This window comes from Thunnus thynnus, chromosome 22, assembly GCF_963924715.1.
Source record: "Thunnus thynnus chromosome 22, fThuThy2.1, whole genome shotgun sequence".
Taxonomy (NCBI): Eukaryota; Metazoa; Chordata; class Actinopteri; order Scombriformes; family Scombridae; genus Thunnus; species Thunnus thynnus.
In genome coordinates this window covers 21,723,538-21,750,736 of record NC_089538.1, presented here as the reverse complement: position 1 = coordinate 21,750,736, position 27,199 = coordinate 21,723,538, and the positions used below count along the sequence as shown (strand labels likewise).

Genomic DNA, 27,199 nt, shown 5'->3' with positions numbered 1-27,199 from the left:
AGCAGCCTTACAGCAAAGTCACTCCTCTTATGTTATCACCGTTTCTGTCTGACGAATGGAAATGAAATACTCCGTCTGCTTCAGTCTGGACAAGTTTGTGTCTTTGGCTGGATTATCAACCAGGCAAAGCAGACAAATTCCCAGCAGCCCCCCAGTCAAAGCCCAGTTTACACCATATTACGTGGGTCTACATAATCTGTTTAATTGAAAATTTGTTCGACTATGACTTGTTGTGTTTTGAAGAGAGTTTCTGTGTCAAAATCTGGTTTTAAAGCTTAATTTTTTTTGTTCATATTTAACTAATTTGTTGTAAAGTTGCATTTCATCAGCTTTCAGACTCAAATCTGAGGTCAAAGTAGTACTAGTCCATCATGAGTACTGTAAGGCTGCACTATTATTTTTATTATCAATATTATTTTCTTTAATAATTGTTCAGTGTATAAAACGAATGAACATATTCAGATGACTTGTTTTCTTTTCTGACCAACAGTCAAAAACACAAAGATGTTGAGTTTATTATCATGGAAAACTGGAAAATATTCACATTTGAGAAGCTCTTAGGAGCGAATTTTGGGCATTTTAGCATTAAAAAAAAAATTTAAACAATTAATTAGTCATCAAAATTGTCGCCAATTAATTTTCTCAATCTCAATAAATTAATCATCTAATCATTTCAGCTCTAGAGTACCATCATGTATAACGAGGGTCAATAAGGGCCCATCAGTGAGCTTTATTACTGTGTATTACTATTACATTTTAAAGCAACATTTGTGTTGTGTATGTTTTATTTTTACCTCTGTGTGTGTGTATCTCAGCAGGTGGTCTGTTTCAGCTTGTTCTGATGGATTCAACACACACACACACACACACACACACACACACCTCTGAGATCTATAACAGTGGACAAGGCTGTTGTCCTCAGTTGCCTTGGAGGCAGAGTGAAGCCACACAGGACTATTAGTGCTGTGTGTCTGTGTGTGATTCACATTACAGAGATCACACAGGGTTATTAAAGTGGACTGGAGGCTGCAGCCGCCTCAAACAATTTACAGTGAAACCTGCAGCTGGTCAGCGGTCGTATGTCTACGTGTGTGTGTGTGTGTGTGTGTGTTAGTGTGTGTGTGTGTGTGTATAATGCATGAGATGAACCTCTAGCCTCCCTCTCTCTGAAGAAACATGGCTGCCTATTGCTATCACAGTGAGTGCTGTGTGTGTGTGTGTTGTCCCATCTGTTCCTTTAGAAGACATACAGTATCCTCTTCAGTAATTACCAACACACCATCACATCCTCAAACATACAGTATATAAACTACGCTCGCAGCTGTGTCTCAAATTGCAGACTTCTGTACTTACACTTAACATTTTGAGTGCGTTCACAGTGAGAATTATGGAAAAATGCAGTGCTGAGTACCCAGACAGTGCACTCAAAACGGTCTAAAAGTTGAGTGTGGAACTATGGACACTTCTCACCCTCAATTGCCGCCATCTTGGCTACATAGCGGAAGGGAGTGATGTTGTAACTACGGTGAACATCGCCGCATTATACAAATGTAAGTTATACATGTGTTTTAGCACTAAGCACCACTATACTGTGTGAGATGTAAGCCATCAGTGTGTTTATTGGGTTAATTTAGCAGTCTGTAATGATTTGGTAGCGCTAATGATAACACAAATGCTAACGTTAGCTAATGCTAATTTGCGATTGCGTCATTTCCGGTAAGTGCACAACAGCCATGTTTGATTCGAGACAACACTATCCTGTCGAAAATCACGCACTACGCCAGTAAGTACACAGCGTACACAGTGTACTATATGAAAGTGTACTACCAGAAGTATGTGATTTGAGACACAGCTACAGTTTCATGATGCACATTAATGTTCACACCAAACCAAGTTGTTACCAGTAATTATCTGCTTTGGTTTTATGTTTATGATCAAACCGCCCCGATAACAGCAACTATCTACAGTTATAATTGAATGACACTTTAATTATTTAGTGTTCAATACTGCATTTGATTGCAAAATGTAAGAAAATATTAGCAAAAAGGCTTTAAACTCAGCGCTAACGTTAGCCGGTTAGCTGTTGATTATTTAACATGAAGTAAAGAAAACTCACAAACATGTAGCTGCTGTTTTTACTGACACTCTTAAGTTCTTGACTCTTTGCAAACAAATCTCCTGTTTTTGTTGGACACATATAAGTGCTGCAAATTAGTTTTGACAAAACAATAATTTATCTACTAATAATAGCAAAGACGACAAGCTAACGCTAATCTTGATTACTTGAGAACCGCTGATGCTGAAGTCACTCGAACTCATTTATAAATTCATGCAAGTCAAACTGTTTTATGTAGTGAGCTGAGATTAGTTATTTATACCTCACAGTGTGGTTAACATCTTAAATCTTAATTTTTACAATTAATGCTCTAGTTTAAACACCTTTCACCAATATTTTGGAGGAAATTCACAAATTTCACCAACTTTCCACTAGAATTTGAAGTTAGACATAAAAATACTCTGCTTGCAACAATAATGTGTGTCTAATAAGGTTAATCCTTAAATATCATCTACTCCTTCTCCCTCATTAAAAATTCCAGTATATAAATGTGCAAAATATGTTTAATTTCAGATGTTTAACTGCAAAACACAAGATGTCTCCTTGTGATGTCACAAATCCTGCTCCTAAAATCAGATTTTCAATGAGCTCCAGCCTTCTAGTATCAAACGTCTTTCTGCACAGTGAAGCTCAAACATCCAACTGAAGGAACAAGAAGAAAAACATATTTTTGAGTGGAAGGGGACTTTAAGTTTTGATGAGTTTGAGCAAATAACATGAGCCATAGTAATTAATCCGGTAGAGTTTATGAGGTTAAAGCGAACTGGATACTTCGTTCAATAACGGCGTCCATTCATTCCTGTCAAAGTTGCTCAGTGGCGCCATGTTTCTGATGGCTTCCTTATGCTTCTCCACCTCCCCCGTGACTTCCACTGGCCGAGCTGACTGATAATTTAATGATGCGGCTCTTTTACACTTTCCAAATGTTATTGGATCGGATTCTGACAGTAAAACGAGTCGTTTCGCTCAGAGAAATTTATTAACTGTTTTACAGCTGCTCCTTTTCCAATGATCGTGAGCAGGAAAAATGCTTTTTGGCTCAGTGTGCATCATGTGACGGATGGAAATTGGCTTCACCGATGTAGAGTTTTCTAACTGGAAGGAACCAAGTAGCCTAAACGGAGAGGGGGGGTCTGTGTTTATCAGGCAGCGTTAAATACGAATAAACACATACATAAAAGTAATTTTGGTTTATATTCTATATTATTTAGACTAAATAAAAACAGTTATAGTGAAAATAGATTTTGACAGTTTCTAAAGCCGTCCAATCTCAAATATTTAGGAGGTCAAAACACCTTTGACTATCCTAATCAATCCACTGACACACACATACTGTGTCGTATACAAGTCTAATCTCAATCAATACCTATCAATCAAGGGGCTCAACAGAATTTAATTATGGATTCTGGTTGGATCAATAACTCCTGGGCGACACACACACTCTCACACACCCGACAGCAGGGTAAAAAAGGCCCACAGGAGGATCAGATAGCATTGCCGGTATTCATCTATTAGGGTGATTGATTATTGGCCCCATGTGTGTTTCTCTGTGTCTTTGCGTTTCAATCAATCAACCTAACTTTTAAAATGATCAATACTCCTCTAACAGCGTCCCCCCCGATGTGCATTTCTGCTATTTTAAAATAAAACTCCTCAACGTGGTGCAACGATGATAAAACAGCTGTTTTATTTTTCCCGTTTTAAGGTGGACTCGCCCTTTAAAATCGTTCCCAGACGTCTCTCAAACATCCCATAGCGTCTGCCCGCGGTTGTCACGGCAATTGATTTAGTGTGATTGATTATCAAACCCTCTGGCGCGGCGCATGTGTGTGTGGAACTGCGTGGACGGACGTGATTATGGGGTGGTGACACGCAGGCTGGTTGCCATGGTTTCTCCTCTCTTTCTTCCTGCTCTCTTGTTGCAGTGTGTGTGTTGTTGAAGCGGATGTTTGATGTGTCGATGAGGATTATTTATTTTATTTTGGTTTATTAAGTGTTCAAGAGATCATGGTTGAGCCATGTGGTTGCTGAAAAGAGATAAAAGATGAAATTATGAGCTTAAACCGCCATGAGGGTAAAATTTACTCGTGGTGGTCTTTCAATAGTGAGTTACTATGTTTTAATAAAGTATTCATGCCCACCAGTCTTTGACTTTTCCTAAAAATAATGTTGTGTAGTGAAGATGAATCCAGATTAAAAGCACATTTGAACTAATATCCGCCACCGGGTGAAATTTACCCCGATATGAATGCATTTCTCTCTGTGCGGTTTGTGTTTAAACATTTTAAGTTGCTAGGCAACGGCATTTGTTGGAGTGTGTGATCTGACAACTGCATCAAGTCATAATTAAATTATAAAAAAGATCAGAGGAGGACGACCTGCGATAAAACCTTCGCCATGTGCCTGAAATGCAGGAAAACACACAGTCGAGGTGCTGAATGTTTGCTTAAAGTGTGTTTGAGCGACACGTATGATCACATGTTCGACTCACAAACGTTCATTGTGTGTAAAACTTATTTTTAGTTAATTGATTGTTAATTCCTTTTTGTTTTGCAATGTTACCGTTTATTGTTTAAAGGGATATTTAGCCTAATTTGCCCGTCGTTACTCTGTTTTTATGAATGGAACCAAAACATAAATATATATTTGCGGTATTATAAATTACTAATTAGTTTCTTGGTGATGTTCTCTTATTCACATGTTGTTGAAATGCCTTAATTAATAATTGATTAGGTGAAATTGTGTGTTTGACTTGATTATGATGCGACATTAAATCACCTGTACGTGTGGTGGTTGTTTACTGTTATTATTATGGCTCATTATTGTCCATTTGGGGTATTTTACTACTTTGGTAATTTAAATAACGTAGGTTATCATATTATGTGATGATTGTGGTTTTATTTCCTTCTATTACTCATTTTCAGTGTCATTTTATACTTCTACCTCCTCCTAGTGTGTGTGTGTGTGGGTGTCTCTCTCTCCCTTGTCTAAGTCTAAATTACGGGAGTGGAGACAGGTGTGCGGGAGTCAGGCGACCAGCTGCCGTCCATCAGGATATCAGGTTCAACCTCCTACTCGCCGCCATATCGTAGACTCTGTTTGTCGAAGTCGGTCGAGCTTCTAGCCTACTTACTTTACTACGGTTCAGTTTCTACAGCATCGCTAATCCCTGTTTCTCTGTTCCTACAGTTTTTACCTTTGCCTGACTCCGGCCCCCTGTCTCCTGCCTTCCTGCCTCGCCTCTCCATTCCCTCTGCCCAGCCTCAAGCTCCAGGTTCCTGGCTACCAGCCCAGACGCTGGCCCGAGCCTCCCAGCTACAACTTTGCAAATAAAATTATCTTCCAACACTGCTCGCTGCCTCCTGCCTCGGTGTCCTGCTCTTGGGTTCGCTAGCCTAGCCATAACAGACTTATAGGCTTCTGATGGCCATGCAAAGTGATTAGTGTTCCTAAAGACTCTTATACTGTTAAACAAAGGACCAAAACTCATTTTGTGACACTAGACATTCCTTTGTGAAGACAACGCCTTAATACAATGACACATGAGTACATTTTTTTAGTATTAGAAATGTATTAGCCAGGCACATGGGTAAACTTTAGGTTTCAGGTATATAGCGACGCCTGGCGGTTCATACTTAGTGATTTAATTCCACTTTCTGTTAAGAAAAGTTGCCACAAAGTTATATTTAAAACATTTTTAAAGGATGTTGGTGTAGCAGTGGGACAGATGCAACTTTCAATGTTAAACTGCACAGTGATGAGCGAGTGCAGAAAACACATCCTCCTCCTCCTCCTCCTCCTCCACCTGGACTCCTTCCTCCTGCATTCACCTTCTTTGTCAGACACAATTATTCTCAAATAAACAGCAGTTTGTCCTGACGCTTCGACCTTCGCTGTCCGTAACATTTGTTGCCTCTAAATGGTGATTTAAACCTAAAGCTCACTTGTGAGCCTTCGTTCCATCACTTAAAATGTGTCAATGATGCCGATCACATGTAATTTCACTTCAAGAACCAATTTTCAGAAATCAATAAACTTTCAAAACCCCATTTGCTCAGTGAGACCAGTCTATGAGTTAACTGATCAAACCATTGATCTGTTAGAATCCCAGAGACTTGCAGAGGATCACAAGATAATTTGAATGTTAATCCGCATTTTGTAAATATCCAAATAGGTTAAAGCAGCGTTAATGGATATTTTGGCCACTTGGGGGCAGCAGAACAAGCTAAAAAACCAACACTAACATTACCTTTTAAACTGTGATGGTGAACATGTCAGCGTATTGATTGTAATTTATGGCCACCTGATGAATGTAAGTCCAATATTCACTCTCCTAATAGCTTTATTTTGGTCTTCTGAGAAAAGGATCTTAGATTTTTAGCTGTTTGATGTTTCACTTTCTTTACCAGTTGGTTGCTAACTGTGTCGACCATTTGGTGCTGGAGAAATACTCTACGGTTTTTTTTATCAGAGCTGTTTTTGCTGAAAGTGAGTGAAGTTGGACCGAAAAACAAAACAAAGAGCTGAAAGATGCTAAAACGTTCAGAGAAGCTGAAGAGAACCGGGTGAAAATTCTCTGTTTGTTTGTCACGGCAAGCAAAGCCTCCATATTACACATTTGATCCATTAAATTGATATTGATCAGTTCAGCTATAAGAACAGTTGATCTTGTTCCCCTAAAAACTATAATTTACAGGTTGGGTCCATCTTGTTGTTAGCCATGTCTGCCTATCTTTGCTGCCTTTAAAACCGTCATGTGTAACTGAGAAAACTACGTGAAACAGGGTTATGTGACAACAGCATGAACTGGACACACAAATGTCAGCTACAGGTACGCTAGTCCTTACATTTATGTAACTAAAACAAATTTGGTTAACAATTTGTTTATGTTGTTTGCCTTCTGATCTGATACCAGTGAAGTTAGTTTAGATTTAGACACAAAAACTACTTGGTTAGAGGGGACATAACATGCTTTATGTGATTTTCTGCTATTTATATACTCTTATGATGTTGGATATCTGTGTTAAACATGGTTAAAAGTTCCAAAACTTGAGGTGAATGTATGTAGAAATGCTCCCTGCAGGTCAAAAGGCTTCAACCCTGAACAACAATCCCTGAACGCTCCGACGTTGTTTGCATCATCCACTCGTATATTTCGGATCGGATTTCGGCTCGAACGTTTACAGATGTAGTTGATGTAAGTTGACATTTTGAGTAGTTTGTGGCATGTTATGTTTATGTAGCCTAAGGGGGTGGAGGAAGCTTCCAAGAGCTGGCCAATCAGAACAGAGCGGGTCCGTCGGGAGGAGGGTCTTAAAGAGACAGGAGCTAAAACAGCCTGTTTCAGACAGAGGCTGAACTGAGGGGCTGCATAATGAGACAGTAGAAGATAAATAAGGAGTTTTTTGAAGTGTAAATCATGCAAAGATATTCTGGTAGAGCCCCAGAATATAAATATAGACCCGGAAACATACAGAATATATCCCCTTTAAGTTAGCTTTTGTGCTGTAAAGATACTGTCACGTCCACTTCTACATATCCGTCTTCCTCTATTGTTAGTGGGATGCAAAATGTCACTAAATTGATTGTTTTAAAACACAAAGGAGACGAGTGCCAACACTAACCACTTAACTGCACCCCCGCTGCCCCAGGATGCCCGACAGCATCTGACTCTGCTGCGCGGAGCTTTTCTGGCTCCTAGACGTGACATTATGATTACAGGATGTTGAGCGGGTAATCGGGTCTCCATGGTTACGCTGTGACATTTTGGCATGTTGATTCATCGAAAAGGGGCTGAGGCTTTCTGACGCCGTTGCTGCCAAGACAGCTGGTGGTGGAGGTCAAACAGCGTCTGCCTCAGGGGTGAGAGTGTGTGTGTGTGTGGTTTTTTTTTTTTTTGGAGAAAGTAAATTTAAAGATGTAAAATGGAGGAAGAAAAAAAAAAGACAAAACAATCAAGAGAAGAAGAAGAAAGGGGAGCTGACGTCATCCTGTTGAGGAGGGAAAACAGTGGAGGACTCTGGAGAGATCTCATAAAGGGCAAAACACTTGGCTAGGAGCTACTCATCACACCAGCTGATATTTTGAGTGTGTGTGCATATGTGTGTGTGTGTGTGTGTGTGTTTGTGTGTGTGTGTGTGTGTGTTGCAGGTAACGGTGGTTTTTTTTGATCAAACATGCAGAATATCTCTACTCCACCGCTGACAGTCGTATATTAACCAGAGAGTAAAATTCAACAGCCTCTGCTCATGCCAACCTTTTGAAGTCGCCGCGCCGAGCGACTTCAAGAAAAAAAAAAAAACGAATCATGATGAAATTCTGGTGAAATTTCCCTTTAAAATAGATTTTCCAGATAGAGAGAAAGCCAAACTCATCTCTATCTCTCTTCCTCAGTCAGTCCCTTCATTCCTTTCTTTTTTTACCTCAAGTCCTTTCCTTTCTCCGTCTCTTCTCATCTCAGAAAACGTCCTGCGTTCCTTTCATCCGTCCGTCGTCTCCTTCCCATCAACAATAAAGATCACCATATGTTTTTATTCATCAGGTTAAAGTGTACGTATTAAGGAAGAGCTGAGCGAGAAGCCAGAATATCGTAGGCAACTCAAATAGAAGCAAAGACAGTCTTTAGAAACCAGAATAGTCATTGTTATTATTATTAGAAGTCTCTTATTATTATTATCGTTATTATTATTACTAGTATAACTGTTATTAGGATAAAATAAAGTTCCTTGGCCCTTGTTGATGCAGAGAGAGAGGCTATCGACAGCAGAGCAATGGTCCCGTGCTGTTCCCTTTCATCCCAGTGAGTGAAATCAAATTCCAGAGTTAAAGGGGAAGGTTATTCCGCTTGTTCCCGTGGAATTTTTTTTGCAATTTCAAAGTAAAGTTAGTTTCGTTTTCCATTTAGGTTGAAGTTTGAGGGTAGTTCCACTTAAATTCCAGCGGGTTTTAAAATCCCATTTTTATTCCGTTTTTTTTCCGAAGTTTGGTTAAAGGGAAAGACAGCGTCATGTGTAGACAACCAAACATGAACTTTTGATGATATATATATATATTTATATATATATCTTCCTTCTGGAAAGTCGCTTTGGCTCCTTGTAATTCCGTAATAATCATGCGTGTTTGGAAATCCCAGAGGAAAAGAGGGAAAAATCTGCACTCTCACTTTTAAATCTCCGTCTTTGTTCTCTTTTAGCATGCGTGGAAAAAAATGGCAGACATTTATGAAGAAAGTTTGAAAGGGTTTTGTTTACTTCAGTTCCCCCCCCGACGCCACACGAAGGCGGTTGTTGACTCTACATCTTGAACTTTTAAACTTAAAGGGTTTAACGAATGTAAAACATTCAACGTAAAAGGCTCAGGGAAAGAGACGCTAATGAGCATGTGCAGTAGACCGCACAGGAAGAGGACTAAACTTTTTGGATGCATGCATCTGGGAGGAATATTAATTGATCACGAGGTTCAAATTCTGGGTGAAAGGAAAGAAAGTCTCTCACTGAGTGTCTTGAAAACTGCTCTCATGTTGTCTCGCTAGCTAGTTAGCTCACTAGCGAGTTACTCTGGTTGCTCCCTCGCTCTCGATCTAGTAATGCTGCGTTCACGTCATACCTGATGTATGTTAGAGATGATGATGGTCATGCATTGACAATACTTAACGTTGAAATTTAAATACCAAAGATTTATTGCACTGAAATATTTGACTTTGAAAACTATCTTTCTGAACTCACGTGGTCTGAATCTCACTTCTCAATAGTCACTTTCAAGTTGTGCTTGAGGTTCTTAAATTTAGATAAAAATTCAGACACTTAACACTCAAAAGCTATAAAGTTGCTCTATTTTAACAAGCTCCATCCAGATCTAGAGAGCTGCAATGATTAGTCAATTAATTGTCCGACAGAAAATTAATCGCCAACTATTCTGATAACCGATTAATCGTTTTAAGTAAGTTTTAAGAAAAAATGCTTGGACTTAAGGAAATGATCATCATCATTCTTCACCATTTTCTAACAACTAATCGATTAGTTGAGAAAATAATCTCCAGATTGGTCGCTAATGAAAATAATCGCTAGTTGCAGCATTACTCTGAACATAAGGAGCACCGAGGAGAAACAATCGAGCCTGAACAGAATGTAAATTTGCGCAATAGTAATAATTTTATAATTTAGCTCGCTAGCTGACTCGTCTCGGCTCTTGCGGACACTGATGCGTCGGTGCCGTAATCTCTTGGAAATCTCAGATAAACAGATGATGTCAAACTGTCTTTATGAACGTCTGCCATTTCAGGATCCCTCCTGTCCATGGCTGAACTCCTTCCGCTCTCGGAAACGTTGCATTTTAGATTTCCAGGATCCCGTCGGTGTCCCGTCCTCTCCACCTCTCTCTCTGTCTCTCTCCCTCCGTGTGTGTTCAACCACTTTGCAAACAAACAAAGAAAAACAGTCTGGGTGTCCGTCTCTCCTATAGCTGCGTGGTGACCGAGTCCTCTATGACCTCACAGCTGTCCTCTATGACATCGTCGCAGGGTCCCACCCACCCGCCCATCATCATCCGCCCGCCTCGTCCGTCCACGCCGCCCTCGCCCGCTCCTCCCACGCCTCCGCCCTGGAAAACGTCCTCGCTGGAGTCCAGGAGGCGCGAGCTGGACTCGGACATGTTGGAAGCACAGTGCAGGGATTGGCAGGGGCATGGGGGAGGGAGGGGCAGCGTCAGGAGCGAGTCCCGCCCGTTCGTTCTCCGCGGCGAGAACGAGGGGTTATTGATGTCGGCCGAGCGGCCCACCTCGTTCAGGTGAGTCTCGCTTCTGGTCACGCCGCTGAGTCCGAAGTCGGAGTGGCTGTGGCTCCCGAGGGGGCGGAGCAACCCGTCGGAGATGGTGTAGGAGGGCGGGGACTGGAGGGGGAGGGGCATGGGTGGGGCTTTGCGTTTGGAGCGTGAGAAAAGGTAGGAGAGGCGCTTGAAAGAGTCCGTCTTTGCTCCTGGAGACGAGAGGCGCTGCAGCCGGCTCCGCGTACGAGCGAACGACGAGGAGAACGAAGAGGAGAACGATGAAGACGGGGAGGGGAGGGCGCTGGTGGAGGACGGAGGGATGACGGTCGTCTTCAGCCCGTTGCTCTTTGGTTTCCCCTCCTCCTCCTCCTCCTCGCCCCATCCAATGCCTTCCTCCAGCTCCCCCTCCTCTTCCTCTCCTCTTTCTATCCGGGTCATTCCAGAAATGGAGCGCACCAAAGCGGAGACACCGAGCGTCGGCGTCGGCCTTGTGTCGTCCTCCAGAGGAGTCATGAAGCTCACACCCTTCGACTTCTGGCCTACACCTCCACCTCCGCCTACGCCTCCACCTCCGCCTCCACCTCCTCCGCTGCCGTCGCCGCCCGATTCGCTGTCGTCCTCCGAGGCCATGGCGCCATCGTCTCTCGTATTCTCACTGGAGGATGAGTAGTGTCGCCGGGGAGGACGCCGGTTACCGAGGAGATCCAGGACCTCGTAGCGGAAACTGGAGATGTCCTGCTTCAACTCCTGGAAAGAGAGAAGAAGAGCACCGTGAATTTAATATGATGTTGGTAATATTTTATAATAGTTATGTGAGCCGAACTGTTTTAAATGTCTTAAATGAAAGTATCTTTATTTGTCACTTGAAAATATTTGAAACCATGAGGATAAAGGATAAAGTAAGAGAAGTTATTGTAAGCGGAACAAGATCTTCATAAAAAGACTTCAAATCAATCACAACATCGTCTTTCCTTTTGAAACTGGATGAATCATTTTACAGCATGTTGAGGCTTGAAAATTTAATTAAACAAAATTTTTATCAGGACGGCTGCAATAATTATTGTAAAGCTTTAAAAGGAATAAATATCTGATATTTGGTGGTGGTGGAGGGGAGAACGAGAGAAAAACAGAGAAGAAGAGGGTGGTGAGGCGGCGAAGTGTTCGAGATGAGACTGATGACTGAATGAGAGACGGGAGGTGAAACATCCTGTTTGTAGAGGCGCAGGGTGAAGAGGAGGGTAAGGACTCAGGAGGGTGGCGGTGAAGAGAGCGAGATCGAGGTCAAGAGACAAACAAAAGAGAGGAAGAGAGAGAGAGAGCGGATAAATGGAGGAAGTGAGAGAAGCGTGTGACTGAAGAGGCAGGCGTCGGTCGAGGGACGAGATTCACTTCATCTAACTAAATAAATTAATTAATTCACTTAATTAATTTGAAAGTATTTACTGTCACGTTTTGTAATTTTGCAGACCACTGAGACTTTCATCATATAACCCTTTTATCTACTGATGGGTTAAGATGACATATTGCGTCCTAGAAATAAATATTCTGAATGAGGAACTGCACTGATTTTACACATCAAAGTCAGTTTAAAGGTCTCGGGGAAGTATTACAACATATATGAAAAAAGTTTCTCCAACTTAAGTCAGTGTCCGTTGGGGATGAAGACTACAAGTTTGAAAATGAAGGAAAAAAAAAATCTGAGGTTGTGGAGTTAGAAAGAAGTGAGGTTACCAGACCTCTGTGTACCAAAAATACAATAAGAAACAGTAAAAAATAACACAAAACACATAAATCATTGTGGAACTGGGAACATAAAGCTTTTGTTTTCTTTTAAAAGGTAAGTTTTAAGAAGTGATGTAAAAGACGTCACTGATTCTGCAAGTCTAATGACATCCTGATCACACTTCTTAAATAATTTGGAGTATCCTTATAAAAAAAATGTTTATGTTTGTTATGTGTTTGTGACAAAAAAACAAACATCAATATCAGCTGGGCTCCAATCCAAAGACATCACTTTTTTCTGACACATGTATCAATTAATGAAAAAACAGACAGACTAATCTATAATGAAAACATTCCTGAGGCGGAGCTCCTGATATGATTGTCTCTGCCTCTTATTTAGCTCTATATAATATATAAACAATGTAATCTATCATCAGTACAGCACCTCTATGAGTCGAAGTGTCTCCTCAAAGGAAAACATGTATAACAGAAACGTGCATCATGTTGGTTTGCTGCTCAGCGCTGAAGCCAACTGGGGACAACAATTTTTATTTAGATTCAGTTCATGTACACGTCTACATAGACTTTCACTCCGTCTCTCTGCTTTCTTTCTCTAACAGACACACTGAACTGTGAGCCAAATAACTTACAGGGGACATATTCTGTTTGTTATTTACTATTATGTTGTCAGATATCGATGTTAAACATGATCAAATTTCCAAAACTTGAGGTTGACATATGTAAAAAAGCCAGGACTTCAACCTGCTCTGAACACTTTGTTTGTGACGGTTTTGACTACCTTGCTGATGAGATGATCATAGTCTTAGTTGCTAAGCTTTTTCCATGTGTTGTTTGCGTTTTCCACTCATATATTTCGGCTTTACCATGTACAGATGTGTTTGAGAAGTTGACATTTCAAGTAAGGAATGAGAAAAAGAAATGAAATCCTACTAAAGTAGGCACATCAAGAGGGGGGACTTTAAAGAGACAGGAGCTAAAACAGCCTGTTTCAGTCAGAGGCTGAACTGAGAGGCTGCATAAAAGGCCAATGTAAGATAAATAAGGAGCTTTTTTGAACTGTAAATCATGCAAATATATTCCAATAGAGCCCCAGAATATAAATGTAGACCTGTAAATGTGCATGTTATGTCCTCTTTAAACTCACTAAACGTGAATCCTTTCGTTCTTTAAAATATAATCACAAGCTATTCCATCTTTTTTTCCTCACCCCAGGTGCCGTATGGGATCCAAATCCTGCATGTGGCTTTATTCCACAGACAATAAAACACTGTGATTTACTTCAGTGTACACCTGATACACAATTTAAACACACACTGCCTATTTGTGACTGCGCCTCTCTCTCTCATAAATGCACACACATACACACACACACAGAAACACACTCAGGGTGTGAAAGTGATTCAGCTCGATGTGCACCTGATGTTGTTTTTGCAATGAAAACCCCAAAGGAACTTTCCACTTCAAAGCCCAGGCTAGGCTCCAGAGGCATCATGGGAAACAGACTCGCGGAGCTATAAAACAGCTCAGAATAATTCGCTGCTCAGAGGATTTGGGGGGGAAAAAAAAGAAAAACCCTCCACAAGGATTATCGACTATGAGCTGTTGGTATTGATCAGAGCTGTAGATTTTGGGAATGAGGAGGAGGAGGCAGAGCTTTAGAGTTGGCAGGTGGTCTAGTTATAAAAAATATTTTAATCTTTTAATGCATCTTTGTAGTGACGAAGAACAGCTCTGCCTTTTGGTATCAATAAAAGTCAGCGCTGTTTATTGCAGTGCAAACACAAGTGAATAGTTGCTGCGCACGTCGTGTTTCTGCAGAACGAGCTCTGCAAGGCATCAAGCGACAAACTAATACGATTTACTGCTAAACAATGTTTTATACTTATTATTTATACTCTTAAGTGTTTCAGCAGAAACGATGTGACACGAAACCAAAGCGGGATTCAGGCACGCTGCTGCCGAGTGCAGATTTTTTTTTTTGTTGTTGTTCTTTTTTTTTGGCTCCCCATCAGCCGTCACCATGACAACAGCAGCTCGCCCCCGGTTTAAAGCACCCACCTTGAAGTTCTCCTCCGTCAGTCCCTCGTCCGTCTTGGCGCTGCGTATCATGGCCGCCACGTACCTCTTCACCAGGTTCCGGATTACTTCCTGTTGGAGACAGTCGCCATGGTTACTGAACATGCTCACTTGCTGTGCTGCTATTCTATTGTTTTTTTTCAACATGTTTTCTTTACTTTTATATTTTACTATCTTGTTATCTCACTATTTTTGTATCATTTATAAAGTTTTCTATATGAGCTCTATCTTTTAATGGGCTGATATAGTTTGTGTCATAATGTTACTAGTATTAAAAATAAGCTTATTTCCAAGTTTAAAGCAAATAGTTTAAAAATATCTCATCAGAACCAAAATTAAGGACATATGAAACAAAAGTTTGGCCCTGAATCATAGCATGTTGCATCTCGCTTATCTAGAAGCCAGACAACTCGAGTTCAGATGAGAGTTGCTGTTCTTCCTCTCACTGCTGAGTTTGGCAGATTCAGAAATATTCAGGATGGAAACAGATTGTACGAGCTTTGTGATTTGGAAGAATTGGAAAGTGAGTCTCATTTTCTTTTGTACTGTACACAATATGATGATTCAAAAGTGTCAGTTTTCCATGAAATGGGCAGACAAAAATATTCTGGTGTTCAGACGATCAAAAATTGGAGAGCTGTTTAATTTTTGTGTTTAAAGGATAGATGCACAATATTTCAAGTCTATCTTAAAACAACAGTCAGGTTTTCCTCGCTGTAATCATTCCTCCTGTTCATACTGGCCATTAAAAACTTCCTTTCAAATATGCTTACAATGTTAGTGATGGAGGCCAAAATCCACAGTCCTCGTTTGAGCAAAAATATATTTCAAAGTTTATCTGAGGCTAATGTGAGGCTTCAGTTGTCCACATTAGTCAAATTAGGTGGATATCTTCCAAGGTTGAAGTGTTTTTTTGTGTCTCTACAGACAGTAGTGAGAGGATAGTAACAAAAAGAGGGAAATTTTCAGTAAAAAGATGGTAACTTTGGAAGATATCCACTTGATTTGACTCATTCTGACTTTAGCTTCTGATAAACTTTCAAATACATTTTTGCATAAAACAAGGGCTGTGGATTTTGTCCCCCCATCCCTTATATTAAAACTGCATCAAGGATGGGATCTTTTAATGGCCAGTATGAACAGGAGGAATGATTACAGTGAGCAAAACCAATTTCAATGTTCATATATGCACCTGACTACCACTCTAAGACAGACTTGAAAAATTGTGAACATATTCTTTAATTTCCCTCCAAAAGCCTGGAAAAGAAGGCAAGATGGATTATTTAATCAGTATTTAAAGTATTAAACAGTAAATGCTTTTGTGATTTTTTTGTTTTATTATTTGAAAATGTATATGCAGCTTTCTGGATCTGGCTTATATGAATTTGTGTTGTCTTGTAAACAGGATAAAAACATCATTATTCATATATTATTTTTTCCAGGAAACTTCTAAGGACATTTTTAGGCTCAGTGTTACTATATAAGTGACGTTTGCTATTTTTAATAGTCTCTAACCTGATGGACTGAAACTGTTTCATTTCTTTTTAGGGTGTAAAAAATACTTGTGAGAAGTAATTACACACACTGTTGTCAATGTTTTTATAGACTCAGTACTGTGTGTTCATTTTAAACTCGCTGGTTGATCATCAAGTGCAGCTGAATTCAACCTGACGTAAGAAATTTAAATGTTATTGTCTCATTAAGTAATCAGCCAATGAGGCGTATGACCCTTATTGATTTAACGACCAAAGACAAATTTCACCAGCATTTGGTGCTCAGTGGGTGGTAATTCAAACACACACACACACACACACACACACACACACACACACACACACTGCATCCTCCCACAGTCAACACCTGTGACTGCCAAACAGGACGGTCTGGCACGCTGTCACTCTCCGCCTCTGCCAAACACACCACACACTCACTGTTAAAGTGAAGGACAGATTCCTACAACAATCCTTAAAAAACATGGACGGATATCAAAGTAACAATCGTCACTGCCAAATACAAAGTACTGGCATTCCTGCGTTTGTAGTCGCTGCCAGAGCTGAGGTGTCAGGATACAAGAGATCGGTCTCGGATGATTTGCTGCTACAAATTCCTACAAAAATCCCCGAAAGCTGGACATCAAAACGACGGTCACGGCTGCCAAATACAATATACTGTTATTTTCCTTATGAACACAAGTGTTGAAGAGTTTAAAAAAAAGGTGCTTTCTCCCACTTTAACTTATATTAGGGGACAGCTTTTTTTTTTTAAAAAAAACACTAAACATACTGTAAAACTTTCAATGCTGAGAAGGTTAAACACATCAGCTTACTTTGCAGCTAATAAAAAGCAGATGATAAATTCCTCCAATAAAGCCAAGAACATAAAAAATCTCTTGACAATTGGTTAAAAGTGGTTATTAGGTACATGAAACTGCTTTTGACTGAAAAGTGGGAGACTGGAGACAATTTTAATAACTTTTACCCTGCCAAAGTTCCTAGAACTATCAAAAGTCCACCTTTAACATTAAACACTAGCGAGGCAGCTGGATTGTTACTGCAGAATCTGACGGTGGTTCAGACCAATCAGCTTCCTAGAACTACTGGCAGCTACGTGATTGGTTTAGGTGTGACGATAGCGAGAAGTAATTGTCAGTGATAGATGGCGATAGACAGATTGGTTCATCCAATCACCTGCCAAGTATTTTTTTTTTAAAGTGCCTGCCCTTTTCCAAACAGTTTCCAAGGACGACTTTTCAGCTGGTTCTGTGTAACAAACCATCTGGCTCGTCAGGTTATTAAACACTGAACCCTCACAGAATTCAACTTGACATTACTGGCAGTGCAGGAAGATGCATATATAGATGCATTATATGAAGGAGTTTTTGACCACAAGTAGCAATGTTTTTACAAGCGGGTCCTGGTTTTGTGTTGTACCTGATTTCACGCTATTCCTACATAATGTCATCAGTGATGCTGGGTGTCAGAGGTGAAACAATCTTTAAACTCTCAAGCAGAGAGGAGAGTGAAACACTGCTTTTCAGCCTGGTGTTACAGGATCTGGCTGCTGATTTTCTACATTTTTTCTTTTTGTCAATAGATTTCATGTGCAGAGCCAAACCAACAATGAGTTGATCTATTTACAAGTATTGTGTGTATGTGTGTCCAAAGCCTGATATATCTTATTCCTCTGTGCTGTAAACCTCCGTTGTTGTCCAAAAACTATAAAAAAAAAATGTCAGTGAGTCACATTGTTGCACTGGGGGACATGTTCTTTCATCACAAAGATTACAGTCACGTTAGTTTGTTTAGAAACGGCTCCAAAGACTAATAATAGCAATCATGTTTTCAGTCTCCGGAGAGTAGTTCCATAGTAGTAAAGTGCTTTACTAGCATCCCTTCAGTCTCAGTCAAGAGGTTGTGAAAACAAGCTAGTGAAACTCTGTCAAAGGCGTTTGCCTTACACAGAACTACTCTCCAGAGACTGAAAATGTGATTGCTGTTATTAGTCTTTGAAGCCGTTTCTGAACAATCTACCGTGACCATTGCCTTCATGATGAAAATACATGTCACCCAGTGCAGCAGTGTGGCTCAATCACGTGTTTTTAATGGTTTTTGGACAACAACGGAGGTCTACGGCACAGAGGAATAAGATATATCAGGCTTTGGATACATACATCATACTTGTAAGTAGATCAATTCATTATTAATATAGAAAATCGCCAGCCAAATCCTTTAAAAGGCTTAACTTTAAAGCCCCACTTTTAGCCTTTATAAGTAGTATATAAACATGGTATATGGTTCATAACTCACTTTAATGTAGGTTTACTCAGATATAAGGACATTTTCAAGTGTTTATTAATGTACAGTACTTGTCAGCAACTATTAATTCTCTTATATATTCATACAGCAACCTCCAGTAATGGGTGCCCACAACAGAAGTTATAGTTGTTGACAAATTCATTAATAAACACTTATATCTACTTAAAACTACATTACAATGTGTTATAAATGTGTTATAAAGTGTTTATTAACTTCTTGTATACTGCTTAATAAATGATTAATTGGGGGACTTTAAAGTCTGTTGCATCTGTAACCACACCCAACAGTGATGTCACAGTGTGCTCTGTCAGTACACTGTGACATCACTGCAAGGAGGTGAGAAGTTAAACTAGTTTGAGTTGCTGTGACGTTTTCCTGTTATGTTGTGGAAACGCTCAGATACTCAGGTTGTTGGGAGGATTGTGTTGGTCTCAAGACGACACACGCACACACACACAAACCTCTACACACTGTAAACAAACAAACATGAAGCTGTACAGACCTGGTAATGCTGATTTTGTATCAGACTGTCAGCGTGACGTTCCTGCAAAGAGAGAGAAAAAAAAAAAAAGGGATCATGTTAAACACATTCATCACCACATCTCTCCATCTGTCTCTGTTTTTTCGTCCCTCTTCTTCTGTCTTTCTCTACACCCATCCATCTATCTTGTTTTCCTCTATGCCAACCTGATTATACATCTGAAAATGAAACATGTCCAGAGTTTTTTGTTTTTTTTTGAAACAGCGACGCTCTCTCTTGAAAAAATGATTAATGGCACCGAACTAAAACAAAAAAAGAAAGCAGGTAATGAATTGCCTTTGGCTGGTAGAATGACACTTTTACAGCCTGAATCCTCCATATTGCAGAGATGTTGAATAATGAACTTCAGTTAATCATCCCCCTCCCCACACTCAGAGTGGATATATAATATTTTGGAGTGAGAACTTCTGCTCTTCATTTACATTTTAGGCCTTTAGCGAACGCTTTCATCCAGAATTATAATCATCTGCGTGACAGAAATGAGCAGAAATCTATCTTTGCCATAAAAAAAACCCGTCTCTTCTCACCTCATCAAATGATTGAGCCAATTGAATCAAGTGTACTGAGAGCATTCGGGTTATTTTTAGAGACCTACAGCATCACAGCGGACCTATATTATTCATTGATTTTTCACTCTTTTAAACAATTCCTGTGTTCAGTGATGCAAAAGAAAGTGTTATTCATGCAATATTTATCAAAACAACAGAGCTTTGCAAAGATAGACAACAAAGAGTGGAAATAAGAGAAACAGACACGATACATTTGCATGAAAATTGGAAAACAATAAAGAGGTATTTCAGCGCAATCGGTTCACAATTTGTCAAGTTTGTCTTAAAACACTAGTCAGGTGAACATTGAAACATGTTTTTCTTGCTGTAATCATTCCTCCTGTTCATACTGACCATTAGAAGATCCCTTCATAATGTACTTACAATGTAAGTGATGGAAGTCTGTATTTAAAAGTTTATTTGAAGCTAGCATAAAGCTTAAAAATTTGTCAAATCAGATCAATATCTTTCAAAGTCACTGTCTTTTTAGTGCCGAAGTCCCTCTTTTTGTTATGATCCGTCCCCAGGAAAACATCGTCCATGGAGACACAAAAGGGGAATTTTTTTTACTAAAAAGACTGTAACTGTGGAAGATATTCACTTTGTTTGACCAACGCTGACGGCTGTAGCCTCATATCATCATCAAATAAGCTTTTAAATACATTGTTCCATTGTAATAATACATAATAGATGACTTGCTGCTGTCACTTTAGCAGAGCAACCAATTCACCTTAAAGGACAGATTTTTTTAAGTCTGTCCTTAAACAACAATCAGGTTCCTGAATGAACAGTGAAACTGGTTTTTCTTGCTGTAATCATTCCTCCTGTTCATACTGACCATTAGAAGATCCCTTCATAATGTACTTACAGTGGAACAATGTATTTAAAAGCTTATTTGATGATGATATGAGGCTACAGCCGTCAGCGTTGGTCAAACAAAGTGAATATCTTCCACAGTTACAGTCTTTTTAGTAAAAAATTCCCCTTTTGTGTCTTGATGGACGATGTTTTCCTGTTCAACTGCAGTGGACGGATCATAACAAAAAGAGGGACTTCGGCACTAAAAAGACAGTAACTTTGAAAGATACTATTAAACACATTTTTGCACAGAAGAAGGACTGTGGCTTTTGTCCCCCATCACTTCCATTGCTAAGGTCATTATGAAGGGATCTTCTAATGGTCAGTATGAACAGGAGGAATGATTACAGCAAGAAAAACAGGTTTAATGTTCACCTGACTGGTGTTTTAAGACAAATTTGACAAATTGTGAACCAATTGTGCTGAAATACCTCTTTATTGTTTTCTAATTTGAATGCAAATTCACTTTGTTTGACCAACGCTGACGGCTGTAGCCTCATATCATCATCAAATAAGCTTTTAAATACATTGTTGTCCCCCATCACTCCCACTGTAAGTGCATTATAAAGGGATCTTCTAATGGTCAGTATGAACAGGAGGAATGATTACAGCAAGAAAAACATGTTTCAATGTTCACCTGACGGTTGTTTTAAGACGGACTTTAAAAAATTGTGAATCTTTCCTTTAAGGTGAATCGGTTGCTCTGCAGCAAGTCATCTATTATGTATTATTGTTTACTGTGGTAACAGAAGTCACTATCTCCTCTACACACCTGTGGATGATTATTTTTTCTTCTCTTGTGTTTTTCTGATGAAATCATTCAAGAAGTGACTTTTTTTTTGTTGTTTTTGAAGAGCTGCTGTCAAGTCCTTAAAGTGCGTTAAAAGGCCTTTTAATCATGAAGTCTGATTTCTCTGAGTTCTCTGAGACAAAGGTAGGTGTTGAAGAGTCTTGTCTAAGGACTCTTCATCAGTTACACTGATGAACACTGATGAACTTTTGGTTACCGGACAGTCGCCTCCTGCACTCGACAGCGTCATTCATCAAAATCTGGTTATCGAACGGTTCGGGTGCAGCTACATGAGGGAAATCAAGCTTGTTTGGTCGACATGTAGAAGACCCGAGTTTCTTATGAAGAGCAGAATAAAGTCCGGCAGGTAACCAGACAGCAGCTGTTCTTTGATTCTGCAGTAAGAGTTCATGTGAGGTGAGGCTTTCAACCAGACTGTCTCAATCTTTATTGACACAAAAGGTAAAACATCTGGTTTTATTGTGATCTTCAACAGAAACAGAAACAGCAAAAACACTGAATTAAAAAAAAGTTATTATGTTTGATTTTGTTACAAAAAAATATCCAGGACTTTATTTGTGTTGTTTTGATTGAAAATCATATTTTAGAAAATAATTAATATGAAAAAAATCTAATTTAAAATGTTTATTAGAGCACACTGTATTTTAATATGTTTTGGGTACTTTTTAGTTACTTAGAAGTGCATAAACATCAATTAATTTGTTTTTTCTTATCACTTTTCTCTTTACTTTGAATAAACACAACACTTTTTTTTTTACAAGAGGACATTATTTCCTTGAATTTAATTTTACTTAGTGTCTTCTTGCAACAAGAAACAACCGGTTCTGGATGTGTGAGTTTATACAATCTGAGTGAGAACTCGTTAATACAGAAACTTCTCCTTTTAAAAAATGGAATATATGAAAATACATTGATAATAAAAATTATGAGCCTTAAACTTAAAGTGTTTTTGGATGCCAGTTTGTTGTCAGGTGAGGATCTTTCTCAATGTTTCCTTCATGTCAACAGGACTAAAATCTATTATTAAAGTCAAACTTGGAAATTCTGGTTGTTAAGCTTCCTTCAATTTCTGACTTAAAAGTGTTTTTTCTCTGATTTTAAGACATATTTACAGATTTGTATGATACAGTCTACTAATTTATTTCTGTCTCACACACACAGAGTCATATTTCACCACCATCTTCTTCTGCCTTTTCTGTCATATTCTCTCTCCGTGTTTCGCATTTTATTCTGGTTTTCAGTCGATATTCAATGTTTCACTTCACTGTTTCCATTTCATTTTCATCATGTTTCACTCTCGTCTAAATCATCCACGCTTCTTTTCTCTCTCTCTCTCACTGCTGTGCATTAACAAACACACACACACACACACACACACATGCACGCATATCTCATGCTGTTTTTCTGCTTACTTTGTCAACACACATGCACGCACACATTTAAACACACACACACACACATACACCGGCACTCTCCCTTGATCAGATCTCTGCAGCGCTGTGTGGCTCTGTGAACTTATGTGGGCTGGTTGGCTTATATAACTCAGCTGACTGCAGCTGAGGTGAACATGCCAGCTGCACTGTGTGTGTGCATGTGTGTGTGTGTGTGTGTGTGTGTGTTTGTGAAAAAGCCTTGTCATTCTGTGCTGCTTGCTCACAGTCTCTCTCTCTCTGCAGATGACTGGACTGTTGATTTTAAATGTGTTTATCGGGACGTGTTTCTCCGCTGATGTTCCCTCTGTGCTCATAAACACAAAGCTGATGTCAATCTATGAGCTGTGTGTTTGTATTTCTGCAAAATAGCTTCTTTTTTTTTACTCTTACTGTAACTCCTCTCTCACACTGAGCAAGTTGGTTTCTGCTCTGATCGATTGTGAGCTCTGGATTTATTTGTTTAATAGTGATTTTCCACCGATAAACTACAATTCTTTCTTTGTTTTGGTATTTATTATAGACTGTGATCTATTATCACCAAAATTTAGTTATATTACATTGTTTTTCAATATATAAAGTATCAGTTCTTAACTGGTCTTACTGTGATTAATCAGGACTAACATAATAAATACGATCCAACAGGACAAGAGGGGTTTTTTTACAACTTGGGTTGTATTTTCAAAGTTTTGCTTCATCATTTCTATCCTTTATGGTAATATTTTATTCACTTAAATGACTTGAGTCGTGCCAGTCACACAGGTTTAACTCACTTTCAACTTTTTTGGAGGTAAAACTGCAAGTGATCACATCTGATATGTTCATAATAATTCCTCATTGTGTAGAAAAACTGCTGTATGTGTGCACACAACTACAACAAGTACAGTATGTCAAAGTTGAAGCAAGGAGTCTTAAGAGCACGTTTTACTAAACCAAGAGTACATTTTCTCTGGTTATTGTCAGAACTTTTTGAAACCGCGGCCAAGATGACACCTTTCAATATCGATACTGACATGACGGTCAAGAACGATCTTTAATCTCCAATGTTTTTTTTTTTTTGTTAAAACGAGCCAAAGTTCCTAAATACAGCAGAGTTTCATGTAGTCATAAGAGTTGTGTCTTACATCAGAAAATATCTGTTCAAAGAATATGTAAACAAGACCTGACAAAGCATTAAATTGCTAAGTTTCAATACAGTTTCAGTTTTTAATACACATTTCATTCGAAGCTGAGCCCTACTCTTTTACAATCTGTGTGATGATTTGAGCTTCACATGTTCCTGTTGGACTCTGAGTAAAGTCTCATCATGACTGATAGAAACAGCGTCCAAACCGACAAAAATAATAATAAAATGTGCCTTCAACTTGTGTAAACCAACAGTACCGTTCGCATTAACCAGACCTCAGTTTGCATGTAAAGCCTGTGAATCCTCCATTGACTTGTTAACATGGATATCAGCATATGGCCTTTTAGCCTGGCTGAGGCTCGTGCAGCTTGTTTGCATGACTGTTCAGTGACGGACATATGGCCACGCCAGCATATTAGTCTACACATGAATTAATAAAACATTTATACATGTTTACTGTTTTTTTCGTCTGCAGCTGCTGTTTTGTAGAAAAGCAGAATAATTTAGAATAATGTGAACGATGATGTAAATGTGTAAAATAGTGGCTTTATATAATAGATTAAAAAACAACTATACATATACTCTGGTTCTGTCCATCCTTGTTTAACTTACTGGGCCGAATGCTTGACCCTAACCACCCTTTCAGTCAGCATCTTTACTCTTTCTCTTTATCCCAAAAAATGTAATCGTCTTCATCACTTTGCTGGCTAGAAGGTTGATCCTGATGAGGTGGAAATCTCCTTCACTGCTGTCTCATACACACTGGATTCGGGACGTGCTATACTTTCATAAGTTGGAGAAAATAAGACCAAGGAAGGTCCAGTGTCAAGGTCTGGGACCCTTTTCTCAAGTATATCAAGAATACTAACCATAACCCTAATGCTAACCCTAACGGGGGAAGGTGTAGCGATGTGAGGTTTTGTTCTGTTTTAATGAATAGAGGTGCAACATTAATGTGCTGTTGAACATCCTCATTATTATGTGTTTTCGTTGTTTTCCAGTTTGCTTGTGTTATTGTTCAAGGTCTAGCAGATTCAGTGCTCACTTCTTTATAAAAATACATGTCTTAAAAAAGGTAATTGTATTTGTCTTTGATACAAATGTATAAAATCCTGCAAAACCCAATAAAAAGAGGCTTAAAAAATAACTTGCATGTAAAAACAGAAGTATTTCAAGAACTGTAACGCTCACCGTGAACTCTCGGAGGTTTTCACATTTGTGCGTGTCCTCCCCGGGCGGCTGGCCTCTCCTGCACAGCTTGTTGTGGAGCCACATGAGCAGGTACCAGATGGACTTGGGGCTGGGGATGATGTTGAACGGAGGCGGCAGCGTCCCGCCCTCGTCGAAGTAGCTCATCCACAGCTTGGTGCGGGCAAACTTCCACTCGATGTCGGCGTGGTCCTGGAGGACGACGACAAGACGGTTAGCTAGTGGCGGGGGATTTTTAATTTTGAATTAAATTTGGATGAAAACAATGAAAGTGACGTAATGCTTAATGACCAGTTATCCCAGAATAACTGTACTCTGACATGTTTTGTCCCAGACTGTCGCCATGTTGATGTTGGGAGACACAACTGTTCTCAGACAAGGTGTCAAACTAGATGACCTGTCGTCAAAGGAACAAGCACAGATTTTTTTGTCTCAGATCTAAAATATTTGTCTTGTAGTCTGCACCGGGCTGATCTGACGTGTGTTGTGCACGTCTGGAGCACAAACAATCCTGGATCTGTACGCATGTATTCATCCTGCATGACGAAATGTCAGGAAATATTAGTCATCTTGATTGTTGTCGGCTCAACAAAAAGATCAGTGATTGAAAGAATTCCCTGGGAAATTTTTTGGTAAAACTTTTAGACGTCTGTCACAAGATCTGTTTTTCGTAAAAAGATAATATAACGGTTAATAACTACAACTGGCTGCCTCAATCATATCACACTGAACTGGAGCTTTTGAGCCATAAAAGTCAGGAAAAATATGCAGGAGGGAGCTGAAGGGAAACAGAAGTAACAGACTATTGCATTGCTGCTCTCCCGTCTTGTTGTGTTGCTGAGAAAAGAGCTCCACTCACTCAACTTTTTAATGCATCTTTTAAGTGTCTCTGTCCCACTTTGTGTGTGTCCGTTAAAACAGAGCTGCAGATATTAAACCTGCTTTTCCCAGATGTTAAACTTCACACGCAATTTCCTCTACTGCAGCTGTTAGTCTGTGGTAATAAAACAGGTGCAGCAGCTATTTGTATGAATTTCCATTCCCTCCTCTCATACTTGGTGCCTCTAAACAGGAATGAATAATATTTAAATTTGAAATTTGTCTGTTTAGTGCCTAAAAAAGGGCTGCAAATCTTCAATTTGATATAAAACCATTTAAACCAGCAAATAAACACACCAGGAAGCTACAACCAGCAACTTTACTGCCTGAAAATAATGAACTTTGTTTCATTTGATGAATCATTTCAACATTTCCAGCCTTAACTCACAGCGATGAGCTGGTAGGAGTTGTTCATCATGGCGATCAGCATGTTGAGCAGAACCACCAGCGAGATGACGTTGTACGTCCCGAACATGGTTGCCCCGACGAATTCTGTGAACTCGTGCCGGGCCTTCACGTTGGTGACGTACAGGTTTAAAAGACCAAATATGGACCAGAACAGAGACTGGAGAGTCTCAAATAACCTGCAGAGACAGAGAAGAGAAACTTTAGTTGTGAAGAATTCTTCAAAAGAGTCCAACAAAGAGCCGTGGAGGCATTCAAACACTTTAAAATAAAGAATACAACAAAGCCAGACATGAATTATAAATCAAACCACAGATGAAGAAGAGGGAGCTAAAGTGACACATAAAAACAAATTTTCTCTATAAAAGCCTGTCTGTAACACTGAAGAAGTAAATTATTGCCACATTATTTTGAAGTTTGCAGTGATTTTGTCTCGGAAACAATCTTTCCTCACACAGGGTGTCAAACAGCAAACACAACAAATTTAAACTTGTTTTACATTCAATAGACACTCAAATGGTTCCAGACAACAAGGTTGACGTGAGGTTATTTATATGTACTTCAAACCAAACCCGAGAAGCAGATATTAAACGTCTTTCTGGCTAAAAGCAGACGAACGTTAACGTCTGACAGACAGAAATTCATCATGTCTGCGCTCTGATGCTCCTGTTGATATTTCTTCATGTCTTTCTAACTCTCGTGTACACCGGAGATGGTGAATGACAGCAAATACACAGAACAGATAATTGCATCACGCTCAGCTCAAGTTACAAGACTCAGTTATCAGACAACAACTGCCAAAATCTCTTTGTGTGGAGGATGACTGGTAACCAAAAGTCTGTCCAGTAAATGAGCTAAATTTGTGTTGTACAGCATGAC

At 39.4% G+C, this 27,199-nt stretch overlaps 1 protein-coding gene across 1 annotated transcript in view; it reads right to left on the bottom strand.

Moving 5' to 3' along the window:
* Positions 1 to 7,016: 7,016 nt before the first annotated feature.
* The window catches only part of trpc5a (transient receptor potential cation channel, subfamily C, member 5a), a 167,617-nt gene continuing 147,434 nt past the window's right edge, over positions 7,017 to 27,199 (bottom strand). Inside the window, exons 14-18 of the mRNA XM_067580893.1 lie at positions 26,304 to 26,499; positions 25,019 to 25,228; positions 19,016 to 19,057; positions 14,681 to 14,770; positions 7,017 to 11,626 (exon numbers count right to left, since the gene is read on the bottom strand). Coding sequence (XP_067436994.1) covers positions 10,571 to 11,626; positions 14,681 to 14,770; positions 19,016 to 19,057; positions 25,019 to 25,228; positions 26,304 to 26,499 — 1,594 coding nt within the window. The 3' untranslated portion in view covers positions 7,017 to 10,570. The remainder of the gene's footprint in view (positions 11,627 to 14,680; positions 14,771 to 19,015; positions 19,058 to 25,018; positions 25,229 to 26,303; positions 26,500 to 27,199) is intronic.